At 37.0% G+C, this 21,228-nt stretch overlaps 1 protein-coding gene across 1 annotated transcript in view; it reads left to right on the forward strand.

Moving 5' to 3' along the window:
* Positions 1-586: 586 nt before the first annotated feature.
* The window catches only part of LOC129667840 (sulfotransferase 1 family member D1), a 37,014-nt gene continuing 16,372 nt past the window's right edge, over positions 587-21,228 (forward strand). The window contains exons 1-4 of the mRNA XM_055595553.1: positions 587-711; positions 2,652-2,805; positions 5,142-5,267; positions 6,079-6,176. Coding sequence (XP_055451528.1) covers positions 2,661-2,805; positions 5,142-5,267; positions 6,079-6,176 — 369 coding nt within the window. The 5' untranslated portion in view covers positions 587-711; positions 2,652-2,660. The remainder of the gene's footprint in view (positions 712-2,651; positions 2,806-5,141; positions 5,268-6,078; positions 6,177-21,228) is intronic.

The raw sequence follows: 21,228 nt of genomic DNA on the forward strand, positions 1-21,228 counted from the left end.
GTCAAAGAACATTCAGTTTACAAAGAGCATCATAATATAGAACTGGAGTCATCATTTTTAATATTTCCTGTTTTGATGGGTAATAGAGATCAGAAATATGAAAGATGCAGTTCAGAATACTATGACTTACTGGTTTGTAGAAGAGCCAGACACAACTGCCTCCTTGAGTCTCCCAATGTCATTCTCAGAAAGACTTAGATGTACTATCTCTATCATTGGTTTAGGTGAATTTTTCACTGCATGAAAACAGAAACTGTTAAATACCTGTTCCATGCAAAGGATTTATTGACTATCAAGATAGCATTTTACAGGAGAATAATGTATTGGTTGTCAGAAGTTTAGTGTTCACCTTTATATCTAAGGCATAAAGTATCTTTAGCTTTAATGCTGTTCAACTCACTGTAGTTTGGAAAGGCTATAGTCCACTAGTCAGTTAATAATTGACTGGTAATGACTGTTTTCAATGCATAGAACATTGAGTTGTTTTTATGGTTTCATAATTATGCCCATGAGGAATTTATACTCACAGGACATTTTTAGGAAGGTAAATTGAGAAAGCAGCATTAGGAAAACAAACATCTTTCAACATTTACTCCTTCTTTTCTTTCTTATATTAAGTTGTGTGCTACTCAAGAGCATCATCATTTTAATGAATTTTTGGCTCTGATTCTTCATCTGAGCAAATTCATTTAAAGTTCTTAGGATTTAAAGGTAAGCGAAATTTGACTGTATATGTTTGATAAATATGTGAACTGTGAGGTTTAAGAATTATTGCAACATGGAATCTTAAATTTATACACAATATTTGAAAGACCCAAAATTATAAAACATACTTTTGGAATCTGAACACCACATTATATAATTGTGATTGTCAGATAATTATCAAAGCACAGATATTTCAAAGATCCAAAGAACAGTATCTAAACTATCTTAAAATATTTTAATATTCATCGGAAATGACACCGGATGGAATCTTACTTTTTATCAAGGAGACAATATGAATATTGAAAGAACAAAAATAATACTTACAGAAATCATTGGTAGAGTAGGCTTATGTTTTCTGAATTATTTCATATGCTTTTTAATACATTGTTTTTAATACATATTTATGTGACGCTCATTTTGGAATAAAGTGAATAAAATTAACAGTGATAACCTATTAAACTAGCATATTCTTTTCTAGACTCAACAAAAATTCATATGACTTCATCTTTATTATTCCTTTTCCAAGCACGTTGGCATAACTTGGAGTTTCACCTATTGTACCTTTTATTATTTATTGTTTAAAATTTTATAATATAACTTTAAAATATTTAACACAATAGAACCTACAGGCAAACTGTCTTGTTCTAAATAAAATTCTACCATTTCTTTAAAGAAAGTTCTGAGGATGGAATTTAAGATTCCCCTTGTGAACCCTCATCCATTGCTGGTGGGAATGTAAACTTTCATATTGTACAACCAATATGAAAATCAATCTGGCACTTTCTCAGACAATTAGGAATAGTGCTTCCCCAAGATCCAGCTATATTACACTTAAGCATATATCCAAAACAACCCAGATGACCCTCAATGGAGGGATGGATACAGAAATTGTGATACTTTTACACAATGGAATACTACTCATTTACAAACAAGGAATTATGAAATTTGCAGAAAAATGGTGGGATCTAGAAAAGATTATCCTGAGTGAGATATCCCAGAAGCAGAAAGACACACATGGTATATACTCACTTATAAATGGATACTAGACTTATAAGATAGGATAAACATACTAAAATCTGCACACCTAAAGAAGATAAACAAGAAAGAGGACCTGGGGTAAGATGATCAATTTTCACTTTGGAAGACAAATGGGATAGACATTGGAAGTAGAAGAAAACAAGTAACAGGACAGGAGCCTACCATAGAGGGCCTCTGAAAGACTCTACCTAGCAGTGTATCAAAGCAGATGCTGAGACTCATAGCCAAACTTTGAGCAGAGTGCAGGGAATTTTATGAAAGAAGGGGGAGATAGAAAGATCTGGAGGGGACAGGAGTTCCACAAGAGCAACAGAACCAAAAAATGTGGGCAAAGTGTTCTTTTCCCCCCATAAGCCCCTCTCTCCTACCCTCCTGGTCCCACCCTCTCCCCCTTTCTGCATGCATGCCCCTCCCCAATTCAACTGAGAGGGGAGGTCCTCCTCTCCTTCTTTCTGATCTTAGTCTATCCGTTCTCATCAGAAGTGGCTGCATTGTCAGGGTTCTAGGTTATTTTCTAATGACTAAGGACATTGAGCATTTCTTTAAGTGTTTCTCTGTCATTCAAAATCCTTCTCTTGAGAATTCCGTTTAGCTCTGTATCCCATTTTTAATTGGATTATTTCATTTGTTGGTGTTTAATTTCTTGAGTTCTTCATATATTCTGGATATTAGCCTTCTGTTGAATATAGGGTTAGTGAAGATCTTTTCGCCGTCTGTAGGCTATTTTTTTTTTCTGTTGATAGTGTCACATTTATTGATTGTTGATCTTAGAGCCTGAGCTATTGGTGTTCTGCTCATGAATTTGTCTCCTGTACTAACAAGTTTAAAGCTCTTCCCCACTTCTTGTTCTAGTAGATGTAGTGACATTTTACAGTTGATTGATGATTTTTTTTTTGTTAAAAATCTAGTCTCTACAAATGGACAAGCTTGATGTCTTCAGGAGGGATCTTGTGGATGTTCAAGGCATCCCTCTCTTTTGGAGCATTGCTGAGGAGTGGTCCCAAGTGGAGTCATTTGAGGCTCGACCTGATGATCTTTTGATCTCCACCTATCCCAAATCTGGTAAGAACTTTTAATTTTTTTACTCTAGACAGGTAATGACCCATACTCAGGAACTGATTACCTGAAGATACTTGTCTAGTCTAAGGTGATTTTTTAAAAAAACATGTTAAGGGAGCATTGCACTTGCTGGGGCAATGTTGCCTCAGACCATATCACTTCACACCCACTTCTGAAATCCCAGCACTAATCTACCAATTTACTTGAACCCAAGAAAATTCATCAAACTTCCTAATCAATAAATACTCTAATAACAACTGTCCTCTATATTTCTATTTAATTTCCTAAGGGAAAAAACAATAAATTGAATTTGGGATATTACGATCTGCCAAGATCAAACAAACCCCATATGAGTACAGGGTCTTAAAAAGTGAACAAATGAACTATACGTACCTTTCATACCTGAAATACGTACTATTTCATACCTTTCATACATAAGGTATGAAAAACAAGGCGATTTGGGCCAATATTTTTTTCTCTCTCATTTACTTTCATTTTATTTAAATTTACAAGACAAAATGTTGGGTTTAATCATAATGTTGTCATACATATTTATCATTTCTAATATCTGGAAACAATCTAAAAATGCAGACATTCATTCATTAAGTGATACATGCATAAGTTAATTAAATAATATATTTCAGTGTTTCAGTTACTATTATGAGAACAACTAGGAACATATTTTTTTTTATCATATTCTTTCAATAGAAATGTTTCACTCACCTGATAAAGGGCATAGGCAATTGAATTGACAATGTTCTCAAATGAGTTTGGTACTTTTTGAAAGGACTGGTGAGACATAATTTTATACTTGTCAGAGTGAATCACTGTACTGAGCTCAAATGCACTCTATTGTATTATAGCATCTTGATTTTTCCAGGCAAAAGTTCTTGTGTTATCTTTTTACACCTTCATTTTATGTCAACCATCTTATCTGACATTCTCTCCAATTCTAAGCTCTAATACCTTTTATATTGATAGGAAATATATAACTTGATAATTTACCAAAGTTTTGGGTCATCCTACTTGTGGTACAACCGAAATTATTTTTTTCTTTTATTAAATTTTTATTTTTTAATATTGGTTACAGTTTATTAACTTTGTATCCCAGCTGTAGCCTGTTCCCTCATTCCCTCCCCGTCCCACACTCCCTCCCTCATCTCCTCCCCACCCCTTTCCAAGTCCACTTATAGGGGAGGTCCTCCTCCCCTTCCATCTGATCCTAGCTTATCAGGTATCTTCAGGACTGGCTGCATTGTCCTCCTCTGTGGCTTAGCAAGGCTGCTCCTCCCTCGGGGCAGGGGGTGGAGGTCAAAGAGCCAGCCATGATTTCATGTCAGAAACAATCCCTGTTCCCCTTACTAGGGTGCCCACTTGGATACTGAGCTACCATGTGCTACATCTGAGCAGGGGTTCTCAGTTATATCCATACAAGTTCCTTGGTTGGAGATACAGTCTCATAAAAGACCCCTGTGCCCATATATATTTGGTTCTTGTGGAGCTCCTGTCCTCTCCAAGTCATACTTATTCCCCCTTCTTTCAAATGATTCCCTGCACTCTGCTGAAGGTTTGGTTATGAATCTCAGTATCTGCTTTGATACACTGCTAGGTAGAGTCTTTCAGAGGCACTCTGTGGTAGGCTCCTGTCCTGTTACTTGTTTTCGCCTACATCCAATGTCCATCCCATTTGTTTTTCTAAATAAGGATTTATCATCTTACCCCGGGTCCTCTTTCTTGTTTATCTTCGTTTGGTGTACATATTTCAGTATGTTTATCTTAACTTATAGATCTAGTACCTCCTTATAAGTGAGTTTATACTGTGTGTGTCTTTCTCCTTCTGGGATACCTCACTCAGAATGATCTTTTCTAGATCCCATCATTTGCCTGCAAATTTCATGATTTCCTTGTTTTTAATTGCTGAGTAGTATTCCATTGTGTAAAAGTACCACAATTTCTGTATCCATTGCTCCGTCGATAGACATCTGGGTTGTTTCCAGGTTCTGGCTATTACAAATAAAGCTGCTATGAACATTATTTTTAGAATATTTTGATTTAAATGAAATGACTTCAACTAGGGATATTATGGAGGACAAAGAGTATGCTGCCATTACTTGTTTTGTCTACCTTTGGAGGCTGCTGTAGTTATAGGTTATGTAATAGATATGCATATATTCTTGATAGATAAGATTATTTCCTGGGAGGGAGTAGAAGAATGGGTGTGAAAATAAAACCCACAGGGATGTTTGTTTGTTTCAGGTATTATAAAACACCTCTACCTCTCTTGACTGTCTCATTTTATTTTTGACAGAGGTATTTAATTTTTCCCATTGCCTTCTTAGGAACAACTTGGACCAGTGAAATACTGGATTTGATCTATAACAATGGGGATGTAGAGAAATGTAAACGGGATGCAATCTACAAACGAGTACCCTTCATGGAGCTTATAGTTCCCGGATTATCAAGCGGTATTTTTTTTTATTAATAGTCCTTTTTGCTATAGAAATATACTTACCTGCATTCTTAGTATGTGTGCAGGAGTAGGAACATCAGTAATACAGAAAGATCAAGCACTATGAAATCGTAAGTATCTAAAGTAGAAGTTAAAATTCGGTTACTCAAAGTTGTCATCAATATATGGGAACATCTTGATCTAGATTAAATTTCTTAATATATGGAGGTCTTTATTATTTAATTAGTGCATTATATCTGATTAGTTAGTTTATATTTGTATATATAAATTCAGTGAAATATAAAATAATATATACATTTCTTAAGATTATTTAAAATCTTGAAAAATTCAAATGAATATTATGACATAATTTCATCATAGAGTTTGAATAGAGGAAAATGAAATATTTTCATTCAATCTTTTCATATTTTAAATGAGATAAAAGATGAAGAAAAAACCTGGAAACTGGTTCAAACAGCTGTTCATCTTGTGTTACAAATGAGGAACTGTTTTTACAGATATGTAGATATCATTATACCATAAAACTTACAGAGAATAAGATAGCCCCTTTAACCATGACTTTTGAAAGTTGTTCTCTAAGATTTTAGAAATATATGAAGTTGTTGATCTATAGAGCCAAAAAAGTAAAACAAATAGATAGATAGATAGATAGATAGATAGATAGATAGATAGATAGATAAAATAAAAACTTTACCAAGCTATTAATGGTTAGAATAATAGTTAGAAGCTCTTAGGATAAGTTGAAAGTAACCCGTGTAGTTCTAAACTTATGACACAATGCAGTTTGTTATTGTGTATGTTTGTAGGGGTTGAACTGTTGAGAAACATGCAGTCTCCTCGACTAGTGAAAACACATCTGCCTGCTCAGCTTCTTCCTTCCTCATTTTGGAAAAATGACTGCAAGGTAGCAAATGAAAAGTAATCTCTCTTTGTGTTTTGTTTCTTTTTGTTCTTTTAAAATTTTCTTGAGATTAGAATATAATTATGTCATTTCCACCTTCCATTTTCTCCCTCTAAAAGAACCTATATATTCCTTTCTCTTTCTGTCACGCAAATTCTTGGCTTTTTGCATTTAAATGTTTTTTAATAATTTAATTTTTAATATTAATCACGGGTTATTTACTTTGTATCCCACTCGAAGCCTCTTCCCTCATTCCCTACCAATCCCACACCCTCCCTCCCTCATCTTCTCCCTATCCCTTTCCAAGTCCACTGATAGGGGAGGTCCTCCTCCCCTTTCATCTGACCCTAGCTTATCAGGTATCTTCAGGACTGGCTGCAATGTCCTTCTCTGTGGCCTAGCAAGGCTGCTCCTCCTTCAGGGGAGGGGAAGGGAGGTCAAAGAGCCAGCCATTGAGTTCATGTCAGAAATACTCCCTGTTCCCCTTACTGGGGAACCCACTTGGATACTGAGCTACCATCGGCTACATCTGAGCAGGGGTTCTCAGTTATATCCATACATGCTCCTTGGTTGGAGAAACAGTCTCATAAAAGACCCCTGTGCCCTGATATTCACACACACACACACACACACACACACACACACACACAGAGAGAGAGAGAGAGAGAGAGAAGGAGAGATCAAAGAAGAATTTGAAATATTTTCATTCAATCTTTTCATATTGTAAATGAGATAAAAGGATGAAGAGAAAACGTGTGTGTGCATGTGTGTGTGTGTGTGTGTGTGTGTGTGTGTGTGTGTGTAGAGAGAGAGTCCACACTCACTTTCCAGGCCAATAACCTGATATGGTCACAAGGAATTAAATCTGGCTAGGTTATAGGGGCTGCAGCAGAACTGAGTCAGTAGAAATTTTATTGAGAGCAGTCAGACTTTTTATACATTTGTTGGAAACAGAATACAATGTAAATATCCAGGATCAATACAGTTTTAGGTTCCAGGACACAAAGACGTTTGCAAGCTACACAGGGTACACATGATTAATGTCTCAGAGCAGTTATTCTGACAAGTTTTCGTGCTTCCTTGACTACTAGGAAACATATAGAGAGAAACCCAGAAGCAGAAAGACACACATGGTATATGCTCACTTATAAGTGGATATTAGACATGTAATATAGGATAAACATACTAAGATCTGAACATCAAAAGAAGCTAAGCAACAAGGAAGAACCTGGGTAAGATGATCAATCCTCACTCAGAACATCGGGATGGACATTGGAAGAGGGAGAAAATGGAGAACAGGACATGAGCCTACCACACAGGCCCTCTGAAAGACTCTACCTAGCAAAGTATCAGAGCAGATGCTGAGACTCATAACCAAACTTTGAGCAGAGTGCAGGGAATCTTATGAAAGAAGGGGAGAGAGAAAGACAGGAGCTCCACAAGGAGAGCAGCACAACCAAATATCTGGGCCCAGGGATCTTTTCTGAGGCTGATACTCCATCCAAGGACCATGCATGGAAATAACCTAAAACCCCTGCACAGATGTAGCCCATGGCAGCTCAGTGTCCAAGTGGGTACCCTAGTAATGGGAACAGGGACTGTCTCTGACATGAACTTAGTGGCTGGCTCTTTGATCACCTTCCCCTGAGGGAGGAATATCCTTACCAGACCACAAAGGAAGACAATACAACCAGTTCTGAAGAGACTTGATAGGCTAGCATCAGATGGAAGGGGAGGATTGTACTTTGGTAGGGACATGGGAGGAGATGAGGAAGGGAAGGTAGATTTGGGAGGGGATGAGGGAAGGAACTACAGCTGGAATACAAAATGAATAAACTGTAATTAATAATAAATAAAAGGAATAAAAAAATAAAGGCAGAGAGTCCTGCGTGCTTCACTGCCTGAGAAAGTGCACCGTTTTCTCAAGAGCTTGAAGGTACATGTCCCAGGACTCATGGACTTTAACCTGAAAGACCTATGATGCATGCCTTTCAAGACAGCTAGGCCAAGCCAACCCCAAGGTTTGCTGCAGTTATCCCTGTTTTTTTTTTTTAACTTGAGGGTATGTAAGTCAATTTTTAAAGCAAAAATAGAGTAGCAAGTCAATCACAAGATTATGAAGTTTCCAAGTATAACCAGCGGAAAAAAAAAAAAAGAAAAAACAAACAAACCTAGCTACATTTCTATGGACCATAATTAAGAATTGCAATTAGAGACAGAAAAATAATGCAAAATTCTGCCAGGTTTTGTGTAGGAAATGTAAAGGCCATTCATTTAACTTTGAATGATAAGTGGTTATAATTTAGTCATGGAAGGCCTGAGTGTCAGTACATTAATTATCATCTGACCATATTAGAAGTGAAGACACCTAATATCTGGGTCATTGACATAAACAGGAATGTTATTTCCTTTCCAGTTAAAGTGAAATACAGTTTGAACAGTGCACATAAGCTCAATATGTTTCAGCAGTAACATAGGCATTCAGCAAGTACAACATAGGAAACAAACAAGAAAAGGGCAATCCTTCAGCTATACATTCCCTGACGTTTCACCGTGTAGTTACCCCATCACTAGTTCCCTTACTAGAGTGAGTATTGATAGGCAGACTCAACCGTATTGGTAGGCATGGCTCAACAAGTCCATTGTCTCATTTTCTTTCTTTTCTTCAGGTGTAGCCTCTATAGACGCTTTAGACATCTATTATGAAGAAAGATATTGTACACTATGCCTGAATCACTGTCATACATTTCTCTCATTCTTAACTCTTTCACTTGTCATTCAATTAATTTTAAAGAATTTGTGTTCAAATAGTACCAGAACAGATTGATTGAAACTTATATGAATTAATAAGCATATAAAATTCCACAAATTAATCAGTACATGTTTTATATTGTCATTGCTCCAAAAGTTCAGTTACAGTAAACTTTTAGTCAGTAACATTTGTATTTTCACCAGAAGTTACTTTGACTATTTTTCTTGTAATTATAAACTGTGTATATTTTGTAATTTATTGTCATACTTCTTTTGTTAATTTTTTTCTTCACAATTTATGCATTATATATCCCAATTGAAGCCCCCTCCCTCAACTCCCCCAGTCTCACCCTCCCTCCCTCTTCTCCTCATCTCCTTCCCATAGTCTACTGAAATGGGGAGTTCTCCACTATTGCTCTCTGCCCATAGCTTGTAAAGTCTCATCAGGACTGCTTGAATCCTCTTCTTCCATGGCCTGGCAAGGCTGCATCTTCAGGGGCAAGTGATCAGAGAGCAATCAACTGAGTTCATGATAGATGCAACCCCTCATCTCCTCACTCAGAGATCCACATGGAGACTGAGCTGCCAATTGGCCACATCTGAGCAGGGGGTCTACTTCCTCTCTAGGTATGGTCCTCCATGGGTGCATCATTCTCTGCGGGATCTGTGGGCTCAGATCTCTCAGTTTTGTTGATCTCCTTGTGGGACTCCTGCCCCCTCCATGACCCTCTAATTCCGCACCTCTCTTCCTCCATAAGACTCCTTGTGCTGTGCCCAAAGTTTGGATACATAACGGAATACTACTCAGCTATTTAAAACAACGAAATCATGAAATTTGCAGGCAAATGGGTGGAACTAGAAGAGATCGTCCTGAGTGAGATAACCCAGAAACAGAAAGACAGGCATGATATACATTCACTAATAAGCAGATGTTAGCTGTATAATATAGGACAGCCATCTACAGAACTAAAGAAGCTAAACACTAAGGAGGACCCTAGGGAGGATGCTTAAATCTCATTCAGAACCGCAAGCAGGATAGACACCAGAAGCAGTGGAAGAGAGGGAACAGGATGGGAGTCTACTATAAAGGATCTTCTAAAAGGATTCACCCAAAAGGGGATCGAAGCAGATGCTGAGACTCAGGGTCATATTACTTAATACAGATGTGAGTGCAGTTCTTCCTGTATAAATATATGCATTGTGTTGCATTACAAGAAACAGGTAACCAGATTTCTAAATATATAATTCTCAGGTTTTATTCAGATCCTCTGAATCACAAATTGTGGGAATGAAGACCAAAAGCCTAAAAACTTAACAATATCACTTTTAAAGTTAATTCAAATTGACATTTGAGGACCAGTACTATACAGCATGGAATACATGTGACCACTTCATAGCTTAGTTATAAGCAGTATTGTTAATAGATGGCTCAGTTTCTGCTAGTTGTCTGCAATAGAAATGGTGTTGCTGTGCATGTTTTAGGTCTTTTAGTGTATGTATGTACATGTTCTCTTGGCCACATATTTAGGAATAGAATTATTGAAACTTAAAGTACTCACTCATTTGTATAGTGGATATTTAAAATTAATATTTGAAGTAGTTGAAGTATTGATGAATGCTGTTGACAATGTTACTCTTTATTAATGCAAAATATAGGTAAAACATTATTTGCTTCATGAATAGCATCTATTCTGGGGTTTAACATGTACTTTCTTATTTATTAATTAGATTAGTACCTTTAATTTGGCTTACTGACCACTGAATTGAGCTATCTCTTCTTGGGTTCATTTACGTAGGGACTTCATTTTCAGCAAATACACACACACACACACACACACACACACAGAGAGAGAGAGAGAGAGAGAGAGAGAGATACAGAGACAAACTCACAGAGAGACAGAGATAACTTAGTAATGAATATCAACAAAAGCCATGGAAGGAGGTAAAGTTTACTTTTAGGAGTTTGTGGAGACATCTTGAAAGCATCTTCTCTGTACTACACCAAGTCCAATACATCTTGCAAAAGGTTACAGATGGCATCGCTAGATACTTTGGGCGTATTGCCATAGTCTGTTGATACTGATATAATGAATAACTAATAATGTTTACAGGGTTTAATGTCTTCTTCAAGAAGTTTGCAAGCTACAGTATATATTCCATAAGAGCCTAAGACTACATCTTCAAAACCTTTTTTTTAATTGATTTATTTATTTTACATTGGGTTCATATCCCCATCCCTCATTTTCTCATGGTCCTACCACCCTCCTCCCTCCTATCCCCTCCCTAGTCCTCATAAAGGGGGAACCCTCCTCCCTTACCTACTGACCCCATACTATCAAGTCTGTTTAGAACTGCCTGCATCCTCTTCCCCTTACCCCTGGGGAAGTGATGGAAGGGCAGGCTACAGAGTTCACATCAGAGACAGACCCTGGTTCCCTTACTAGGTAATCTACATGGAGAGTGAGCTGCATATCAGCTATATCTGAGGAGTCCCAGACAGGAGTCCTGGGTCCTCTCCATGCATGGTCCTTGGTTGGTGCATCAGTCTCCATAGGCCTCCCTGGGCCCAGATTTGATGGCTCCTGTCCTCTCTGGGTCTTTCTACCTCCCACTCTTCCATAAGACTCCTTGCACTGTGTCCAAATTTTGGCTCTGAGTCTCAGCATCTGCTTCAATCCTCTGCTAGGTGGAGTCATTCAGAAGACATCTGTGGAAAGCTCCCATCCTGTTCCCTCTCTTCAACCATGTCTGGAGTCTTTTCTATTTTCCCTTTTGAATGATAATTAGGCATCCTCCCTAGGGGCTTCCTTGTTACTTAGCTTCTTTAGGTCTATTAACTGCAGTATGGTTATCCTGTATTATACAGCTAATATCCACTTAAAAGTGAGGATGAAGTTTTTCAGATCCATTTATTTGCTTGCAAATTTCCAGATGTCCTTGTTTTTACTAGCTGAATAGTATTCCATTATGTAAATATATCACACTTTCTTTATCCATTCTTCAGTTGAGGGACATCTGAGTTGTTTCCAGTTTCTGGCTATTATGAATAAAGCCGCTATACACATAGTTAAGCAAATGTCCTTGTTGTATGGTAGAACATCTTATTTGATATGGAAGACATCTTCTATTATTCCCACCAGGGCCACAGCTCCTTCAAGTAACCTAATCTAAAAACTCCATGACATACATGAGCAGAAGCTTGTAACCTGGGTGATTCCAGATCCTACCAAGTTTTAATTCAATATTGATCATCTCAATGGGTCTTCTCCCCATAACTAATGCTCTCTGAAAATTCTGTCACTGATACAACAGCAGGTGTGATTTAGTTTTCTTATTTGGCTGATATGCTAAGAGAAAGTGATAGATCAGTCAAACTGATTTCTACAACTTTCTGTGCCTTTCCAATATCATACTGGAAGTGGACCTGTGAGAAAATAGAGTAGAAGACAATTGGAGGATAAATTGGAAGAAGTGTCCTCAATTCCACTTTCATGAGGTTGCTCTCCACTGTGTGAAACTTCACAGTATTTCAGCAATTTAGGGGACATCCACACATACTCTAATACATAAACAACACATATGGCTTGCTTTTAATTTTTATTTATTAATTACTTATTAATTTATTACTTATTAATTCACTTTGTATCCCAGCTGTAACCCTCTCCCTCAACCCCTCCCAATCCCACCCGCCCTTCCTCATCTCCTCCCATGCCCCTCCCCAAGTACACTGATAGCGGAGATCCTCCTCCTCTTTCCTCTAACCCCATCCTATCAGGTCTTCCTCTGTGGCCTGGTAAGGCTGCTCCCCCCTCAGAGGGAAGTGGTCAAAGAGCCAGCCACTGACTTCATGTCAGAGACAGTCCCTGTTCCCATTATTAGAGAACCCACTTGGACACTGAGATGCCATGGACTACCTCTGTGCAGGTGTGCTAGGTTATCTCCATGCATGGTCTTTTGTTGGAGTATCAGTCTCAGAAAAGACCCCTCGTCCCAGATATTTTGGTCTGTTGCTCTACTTGTGTAGCTCTTTTCTCCTCTGGGTAAGAATAAAACATTCTTTAGTTTCCCATAATTTTAGCTTCATCAAAACACCATCTGTGGCGTCTATTTGTCTCAGTGCATTGCCCATGTTGAATATTCCACAATAACATAACATTTACTTCTTATGACATTGTACACATCACAGGTCTTACATTATTATCTTATATGTCACCTTCTTACATTATTGCCCATTCAGGTTTATTTGCAAGTACATAGAAAAAACACCTAAATTTGGGTTTTGAATATATAGGTTAGGGATCTGTTACCAAAACTCTTGACCTCATCTTAATCTTCAAAAAAAAACATTGAACAAAGACTCACGGACTTTGTTTTTCTCCAAGTCTAGCTCTTCCCATTGACCTTTCCATTGTGTGTTGTACTACTGCATACTTCATTAAAACTGCATTAACCTTTCCTCTCTCTGAAGAAGTTTGTTGGGAAAACATCATGTTCCAAGAATGGAGATGACTAAGAAAAAATTATTCAAAAGTTTTAGTTACCAGATTAACCAGTTATACCACTCTTGGGCACATACCCAAACACTTGACATTACATTGTAGAAATACTAGCTCACCAGTGTTCATTGATCTTCGATCACATATGGCATATGGCTTCATATGGCATACAACATAGACATCCATCACCCGAATAGTAGATATTGAAAATCCACAACAATACAAGAAATATTAACCATTTGTCAATAAAACAGAAATAATAAATCTTAAACGTGCATAGATTAAGTACAAGAGTCATTCTAAGAGATAAACCACAAAATTAGGAAGACAATTTTATATTTCCTTATATATGTGAAGAATATCTTGAAAGTTTTGTTTAGAATGTTTGATTTTGGAATATATATATATATATTCTTTGAACAGAATTTGAAAAACTCTGGCATTTACATATATATATGTATATATATGTAATTGACACATTCCTTTCCTATACATAAGCTATTTACTTTCATTTAGTCTATTGTGTCAGTTTTGCTCTTACTTTCTGTGCTTTCTCTTACTCATCTTGTGTAACAGTTTTTATTATTATTATTTCAATTTACTTTACATCTCAGGGTTACCATATCTCTCTTCTCCTCCCAGTCTCCCCCTTCCCCTTCTTCCCTCTTCCCCTCTCCTCCCCCTGTATCAACCTTCCCCAGCACATCAAGTCACATCAGGACTGAGCAAATCCTCACCTCCCAAGGCCAGGCAAAGCAGTGCTGCCAGGTGTGTAGGGGGCCTAAGTCCAGACCATGCATGCTCTTTAGTTGATGTCTCAGTCTCTGTAAGCCTTTATGGGATGGGGATAGTTGTCTCTGTTGGTCTTCTTGTAAGGTTCCTGTCTCCTCAAGGTTCTTCTGTCTTTACCCAAACAGGTCCACAGGATCCTCCGGACAGAGACACCTCTCTCTCTCTTCCTCCTCCTCTCCTCCTCCTCCTCTCTCCCCCACCCCCACATCTCTCTGTTTCCTCCCAAGGAGTTCAGAAGACAGCCTGTAACACTCAAAATATTTCATCACGTAGATTTTAGAAATTAAATTAAGTCATCAGTTTTGACATCACGTAGATTTTAGGGATTAAAATTAAGTTATCAGTTTTGACTGTAAGTGTCTTTACCCTTTGAGTTATTTTGCTATTTCCATATTAATTTTTATTTGAAAGGATTCATCATTCACACAGCCCTTAAAGTTTAATACATAAAAGATTAATCCTACACATATTGTAACTTAGCTTTGGTTATGAGCACAAGGGAATTTATTCTTTTGTGTCTGCATTTACCTAGTAAAGATTTTTTTCAGTGAAAATTTAGATTTTTTTATTTAAAATTTATATTTCGGGCTGGAGAGATGGCTCAGAGGTTAAGAGCACTGGCTGTCCTTTCAAAAGTCCTGAGCTCAATTCCCAGCAATCACAGGGTGGCTCACAACAATCTATAATGAGATCTGTGCTCTCTTCTGGTGTGCAGGTACAAATGCAAGCAGAATAGTGTATAAATAATAAATAAATCTTTTAAAAATTATATTTCATCTAATTAGTTTTGTTGTTTGATTATTCCATAAATGTATATTTGCTTTTGATTAGTCATCTTTACTCTTTATTGTCTCTCCTATATTTTAATTTATTTAAATTAACAATTTAAGCAATATATATATATATATAAAATGTTCTAAATTTAAGAATTGTTCCTTAATTTAATATTTAGTCTAATTCATTTTTCCAAACTTCCTTTTTAAAATTTTTATTGAAAATATATTGTTCTCTCATGCCATACATCCCAACCTCAGTTTCCCCTCATTCAGCTCCTCCCAGCTTTTTTTCCACCCTACTCCTCCAGATCTACTCTCCCTCAGTTTCCTCTTCAGAAAAGAGCAGGCCTCCAAGCGACAACAGTCAAAGAGGGCAAAAAAAAAAAAAAAAAAAAAAAAAAAAAAAAAAAAAAAAAAAAAAAAAGATAAAATAAGACAAAAACATATCAAGGCTGGACAATATAGCCCAGTAGGAACAAGAGTCCCCAAAGCAGACAAGAGCCAAGGAAAAACCCGCTCTCGCTGTTACCAGTCACACTGAAACACCAGGTTCACAGCTTTAACATATTCTCAGGGGACGCGGTGCATATCCATACAGGCACTGTAGTTGTGGCTTCAGTTTCTGTGAGCATATGTGAGTCATGCTTAGCTGACTCAGTGGCCCCCTTGATTATTATTATATTCCCTCCCTCTCTTTCTTGGGGTACTCCAAGCTCAAACCTGATGAAAATCTCCAACTTTGACCCTCTCTATCTGCATAATGTTTGGCTACAGGACTATGTACGTACTTCCATGAGCTTACAGTTGAAGCCTCTCTGGTGATGACTGCCCAGGGCACTGATCTATAAGTAGAGCAGAAAATCATTTCATTAATTTATTTTCTCCTTTCGTCAGTGGGGGTTGGTTCTACCCTAGGTCTCTGGGCTACCCAGTCTCAGACACCTGGTCATGGAGGCAGTGTAGGACGTGGGCTCCCTCTTCTGGTGTGGTATTAAACCAAGTAGTAGTTGCTCATTCCTTCAAATTCTATGCCACTCTTGCGACACATGCTGCAGGCAGGACAGATTATAGGTGGATGTTTTTTAAAATTTTATTTATTGATTGATTAATTACAGTTTATTCACTTTGTATCCCAGCTGTAGCCCCACCTTTGTCCTCTCCCAATTTCTACCTTTTCTCCCTCAACTTCTCCCATAACCCTCCCTAAGTCCACAGATAGGGGAGGTCCTCCTCCCCTTCCCTCTAACCTTAGTCTATCAGGTCTCATCAGGAATGACTGCACTGTCTTCCTCTGTGGCCTATAAGGTTGCTCCGCCCCCTTAGGGGGAGGTGATCAAAGAGCCAGCCACTGAGTTCATGTCAGAAACAGTCCCTGTTCCAGTTACTAGAGAACCCACTTGGAGACTGAGCTGCCATGGGCTACATCTGTGCAGGGGTTCTAGGATATCTCCATGCATGGTCCTTGGTTGGAGTATCAGTCTCAAAAAAGACTCCTTTACACAGATATTTTTACTTCTGTTGCTCTCCCTGTGGAATTCCTGTCCCCTCACAGGTCTTTCTATCTCACTCTTCTTTCATAAGATTCCCTGCATTCTGCCCAAAGTTTGGCTATGAATCTCAGCATTTGCTTTGATTCCCTGCTGGGAAGAGGTTCTCAGGGGTAGGCTCCTGTCCTGTCCATCCATTTTGCCTTTCTGAGTGAGGATGATCATCTTACCCAGGGTCCTCCTTTTTACTTAGCTTCTTTGGGTGTACAGATTTTTACATGTTTACCCTATATTATATATCTAATATCCACTTATAAGTGAGTATATACTATGTGTGTCTTCCTGCTTCTGGGATACCTCACTCAGAATGATCTTTTCTAGATGCCACCATTTGCCTGCAAATTTCATGATTCCTTGTTTTTAATTGCTGAGTAGTATTCCATTGTGTAAATATACCACAATTTCTTTATCCATTCCTTCGTTAAGGGACATATGGGTTGTTTCCAGATTCTGGCTATTACAAATAAAGCTGCTACGAACATGGTTGAGCAAGTGTCCTGTTATTTACTAGTACATATTTTGGAAATATGCCTAGGAATGTTATAGGTGGATCTTGAGGAAGCACTGTTCCTGATTGTCTGAGAAAGTGACAGATTGATTTCCAATGCGGTTGTGTATGTTTACATTCCCACCAGCAATGGAGGAGGGTTCCCCTTTCTCCACATCCTCTCCAGCATGTGTTGTCAGTTAAGGTTTTGTTCTTACCCATTCTGATGGGTATAAGGTGAAATCTCAGGGTCATTTTGATTTACATTTCCCTGAGGACTAAGGACATTGAGCATTTCTTCAAGTGTTTCTTTGCCATTTGATATTCCTCTATTGATAATTCTCTGTTTAACTCTGTACCCAATTTTTTAATTGGATTACTTGATTTGTTGCATTTTAACTTGAGTTGCTTGAGTTCTTTATATATTTTGGATATTAGCCCTCTGTCAGATATAGGGTTGGTGAAGATTCTTTTCCAGTCTGTAGGCTTTCGTTTTGTTCTGATGACAATGTCCTTTGCTTTACAGAAACTTTTCAGTTTTGTGTGGTCCCATTATAGATTGTTGATTTTGGAGCCTGTGCTGTTGGTATTTGGTTCAGGAAGTTGTCTCCTGTGCCAATGAGTACAGGCTCTTCCCCAATTTTTCTTCTAACAGATTTAGTATGTCTGGTTTTATGTTTTATGTTTGATCCACTTGGACTTTAGTTTTGTGCAGGGTGATAAATATGGATCTATTTGCATTTTTCTGCAGGTAGACATCCAGTTAGACCAGCACCTTTTTTTTGGAGATGCTATATTTTTTTTTCCATTGTATGGTTTTGGTTTTTGTCAAAAATCAAGTATCTGTATGTGTGTGGGTTTATTTCTAGGACTTCTATTTGATTTCATTGGTTCACCATTCTATTTCTATGCCAGTAACATGCAGTTTTTATTTCTATTGTTCTGTAGTATAACATGAGATCAGGGATGGAGATACCTCCAGATGATCTGTAGTTTACAGGAATTTTTAGCAATTCTGGGTTATTTGTTTTTCCATAACAAATTGAGAATTATTCTTTCAAGTTCTGTCAAGAATTGTGTTGGTATTTTAATAGGAATTTCATTGAATCTGTAGATTGCTTTGGCAGGATGGCCATTTTCACTATGTTAATCCTATGGATACATGAGCAAGGGAGATCTTTCCATCTTCTGATATCTTCTTCATTTTGTTTCTTCAGAGACTTGAATTTTTTTTTTCAAACAGGTCTTTCACTTGCTTGGTTAGAGTCACACCAAGTACTTTATGTTATTAGTGGCTATTATGAAGGGTGTTGTTTCCCTAATATCTTTCTTGGCCCTTTTGTCTTTCATATACAGGAGGGCTACTGATTTTTTTGGAGTTAATTTTGTATCCAGCCACTTTGTTGAAGGTGTTTATAAGGAGGAGGAGTTCTCTGGTTAAATTTTTGAGTTCTCATGTATACTATCATATACATGATATATCATATATATCATCTGCAAATAGTGATACATTGACTTCATCCTTTCTGATTTGTATCCCTTTGATATCCTTTAGTTGTCTTATTGTTCTAGCTATGGCGTCAAGTACTACATTGAAGAGAAATGGAGAGAATGGACAGCTTTGCTTTTTCCTTGATTTCAGTGAGATTGTTTTAGGTTTGATGTTGGCTATAAGCTTGCTGTATATTGCTTTTACTGTGTTCAGGTATGTGCCTTGTATCCTTGATCTCTCCAAGACTTTAAACACAAATGGATGTTGGATTTTGTCAAATTCTTTTTCAGCATCTAAAGAGATGATTCTGTGGTTGTTCTCCTTCAGTTTGTTTAAATGGTAGATTACGTTGATGTATTTCTATATATTGAACCACCTTTTCATGCTTGGGATGAAACCAACTTGGTCACGGTGGATGATATCTTTTATGTGTTCTTGGATTTTGTTGGCAAGTATTTTATTAAGTATTTTTGCATCAATTTTTATAAGAGATACAGGTGTGCAGTTCTCTGTTTATGTTGGGTCTTTGTGAGGTTTAGGTATCAAGATGTGACTGTGGCTTCATAGAACGAGTTTGGTAATGTTCCTTCTTTTACTATTTCATGGAAATTTTGAAGAGAATTGGAGTTAGCTCTTTTTTAAGGTCTGATATAAATTTGTGCTGAAACTATCTGGCCCTGTGTTTTCTTTTCTGGAGCATAAACTTTTGATGAGTACTTCTACTTCCTTGTGTAATATAGGACTATTTAATCTATTCACTTGTTCTTGATTTAATTTAGATAAATGGAATATATCAAGAAAATTATCTATTTCCTTTAGATTTTCAAATTTTGTGGAATACAGGCTTTTGTAGTAAGAACTAGTGATTGTTTGGATTTCCTCAATGTCTTTTATTCTGTCCCCCTTTTTAATTTCTGATTTTGCTTATTTGGACAGTTTCCTTGGCCTTTTAGTTAGTTTGGCTAAAGGTTTGTCTATCTTGTTGATTTTCTCAAAGAACCATCTCTTGGTCTCATTGATTCTTTGAATTATTTTATTTGTTTCTAATTCATTGATTTCAGCTCTGAGTTTGAGTATTTTCAACTGTCTACTACTCTTGGGTGTGTGTGCTTCTTTTTTTTCTAGGATATGTATGAATGTCATTAAGTTGTTTGTATGATATGTCTCAAACTTCTTTCTGGAGGCACTTAGTGCTATGAACTTTCTTCTTAGCACTGCTTTCATTGTGTCCCATAATTTGGGTAGGTTGTGCCTTCATTTTCATTGAATTTTAAGAAGTCTAATTTATTTTTTCATTTCTTCCCTAACCAAGCTACCATTGATCAAAGAGTTGTTTAGTTTCCATGTGGTTGTAAGCTTTTTGTTATTTTTGTTATTTTTGAGGTCTAGTTTTAAGCCATGCTGGTCTGATAAGATACAAGGTGTTATTTAAATCTTCTTGTATCTGCTGAGTCTTGCTTTTTGCCCAACTATATGCTCAATTTTTGAGAAGGTTCTGTGAGATGCTTGTAAACAAGGTATACTCTTTTAGGTGAAAAGTTCTATAGACATCTATTAGGTCCATTTGATTTAAGACCTCTGTAGGTGTCATTATTTCCCTATTTAGCTTTTGTCTAGATGATCTGTCCCTTGGTGAGAGTGGAGTGTTGAAGTCTCCCACTATTAAGGTGTTGGGATTGATGGGTGATTTCAGCTTTAATAATGTTTTATTTACAAATGTAGATGCTCTTGTATTTGGGGTATAGATGTTCAGAATTGTTATGTCCTCCTGGTGAAATTTTACTTTGATGAAAATCTCTCATCTTTTTTGATTAATTTTGATTGAAAGTCTATTTTATTAGCTATTAAGATAGCTACCCCAGCTTGTTTTATGGATCCATTCGTTTGAAAAACATTTTCCAGCCATTTACTCTGAGGTAGTATTTATCTTTCTTGCAGAGGTGTGTTTCTTGGATGCAGCAGAATGTTGGATCCTTTTTCTACAACCATTCTGTTACTCTGTGTCTTTTTTTTCGAGAGTTGAGTCCATTAATGTTGATAGATAATAGTGACCAGTGAATGTTAGTTATATGTATTGTGGAATTGGTGGTGTTACTGTTTTTCTATGCTTGTTTTCTTTTCTTTTTTTTTTTTTGTTTTTGTTTTGAATTTATCTATATCCTGTGTTTTCTTGGGTATAGTTGATTTCATTGGATTGGAGTTCTCCTTCTATTATCTTCTGTAGGGCTGGGTTGCTGTGTAGATATTGTTTAAGTTTTGTTTTGTCATGAAATATTTTGTTTCCTCCATCTATGTTGGTTGAATGCTTTACTGGGTATAGTAGTCTGGGTTGGCATCTGTGGTTTCTTAGAATCTGCAAGACATCTGCCCAGCCCTTCTGGCTTACATAGTTTCTGTTGAGAGTTCTGTTATTCTGATAGGTCTACCTTCATATATTACTTGGCCTTTTTGCCATTCTGCTTTCAATATTTTTTTCTTTATTCTGTAGATTTATTTTGACTATTATGTTACATGAGGAGTTTCTTTTCTGATCTAGTGTATTTGGTGTTCTGTTGGCCTCTTGTATGTTTATGGACAGCTCTTTCTTTATGTTGGGGAAATTTTCTTCTATGATTTTCTTGAAAATATTTTCTGGACCTTGGATCCCAGAATCTTCTTTTTCATCTATTCCTATTATTCTTAGATTTCATTTTTTTTTTTTTTTTTTTTTTTCT

The sequence above is a fragment of the Psammomys obesus genome, unplaced genomic scaffold (assembly GCF_907164565.1).
Source record: "Psammomys obesus unplaced genomic scaffold, mPsaObe1.curated_primary_1811, whole genome shotgun sequence".
NCBI classification, from domain to species: Eukaryota; Metazoa; Chordata; class Mammalia; order Rodentia; family Muridae; genus Psammomys; species Psammomys obesus.